This window comes from Nicotiana sylvestris, chromosome 6, assembly GCF_000393655.2.
Source record: "Nicotiana sylvestris chromosome 6, ASM39365v2, whole genome shotgun sequence".
Taxonomy (NCBI): domain Eukaryota; kingdom Viridiplantae; phylum Streptophyta; class Magnoliopsida; order Solanales; family Solanaceae; genus Nicotiana; species Nicotiana sylvestris.
This window is the reverse complement of record NC_091062.1, coordinates 97,912,839-97,914,218: the sequence shown is the minus strand read 5'-3', so window position 1 is coordinate 97,914,218 and position 1,380 is coordinate 97,912,839. Positions and strand designations below refer to the sequence as shown.

The 1,380-nt window shown below is 48.9% G+C and overlaps 1 protein-coding gene across 1 annotated transcript; it reads right to left on the bottom strand.

Annotated features, from left to right (window-relative positions):
* LOC104246086 (probable pyridoxal 5'-phosphate synthase subunit PDX1) lies at positions 1-1,380 on the bottom strand. Its single transcript, XM_009801827.2, has one exon. It carries the CDS (start codon positions 1,137-1,139, stop codon positions 210-212), a length of 930 nt encoding a protein of 309 aa, XP_009800129.1. The 5' UTR covers positions 1,140-1,380; the 3' UTR covers positions 1-209.

Sequence of the window (1,380 nt, the reverse complement as noted above, 5' to 3'; positions counted from 1 at the left end):
TTTGAGTAAAAAACATTATCCCATTCCAACGGTTTCAGTACTGAAACCTGAAATAACAACTGGCCAGAAAATCAAAACTACAATATACGGAAGAACATATCCCAAAGTATAAAATACGCTCGTCCAAAGCACAAGAAGAGGCTCCTTAAACCTCAATTACTGTAAACATTTAAAACGAAATTAAGAGTTTTCTAGACTTACAAACCATCTCACTCAGAACGATTAGCATACCTCTCCACCTTATCATCAAGATTAATTCCAACCATAGCCTCACCAAGCCCACAGCTAATTTCAGCCAGCAGTCCTGGGTCACTGTAATGAGTCACGGCTTGCACGATAGCGCGTCCCCTTTTGGCAGGGTCACCACTCTTGAAAATTCCAGAACCCACGAACACTCCGTCACATCCCAACTGCATCATAAGCGCTGCGTCTGCTGGTGTTGCCACCCCACCTGCTGCAAAGTGAACCACAGGGAGCCTTCCGAGCTGTTTTGTTTGCATCACCAGGTCGTACGGTGCCTGAAGCTTCTTAGCAAAAGTGAAAACCTCATCATCATCCATGTTTCGCAGCACCCTGATATCACCCATCACGGAACGCACGTGACGGACGGCCTCGATGATGTTGCCGGTACCGGCTTCCCCCTTGGTGCGTATCATGGCGGCTCCCTCCCTGATACGGCGGAGGGCTTCGCCGAGGTTACGGCAGCCACAGACAAAAGGAATGCGGAAATTGTGCTTGTTGATGTGGTTCTCATCGTCGGCGAGAGTGAGGACTTCCGATTCGTCCACGTAATCGATTCCGATAGCCTCGAGGATTTGGGCCTCGACGAAGTGACCGATACGGGCCTTGGCCATAACGGGGATGGTTACTGCCTGTTTGATTTCTTTGATAAGCTGGGGATCCGACATGCGGGCTACGCCGCCCTGAGCGCGTATATCAGCGGGGACGCGCTCAAGGGCCATGACGGCACACGCGCCTGCCTCCTCGGCTATACGGGCCTGCTCGGCATTGACGACGTCCATGATAACGCCGCCGCGAAGCATCTGAGCGAGACCCACTTTCACTGAGAAAGGGGATTGCTTTGTAGTCTCGGTGAGTGCACCATTTCCGTAAAGTGTTACCACACCGCTTCCGGCCATAATTGAATTGTGTGTGTGTGAAAGAGAGGAACAGAGCAGAAGAGAAAGGAGGAGGAGATAGGAAATGAAAAGGTGGTGGAGGAGAATAGGAGTAAAGTGGCTAGGGATTCTGTGTCTGAGGATTTCTACCTTGTTTATAGGAGTAGTGACTGCTCTATTAATTTAATTATTAATCGGCTTTAATTCTGAAAAAATCTTCATGTTCTGTACACCAAACAAAATCAACATACTTCCTTATCAG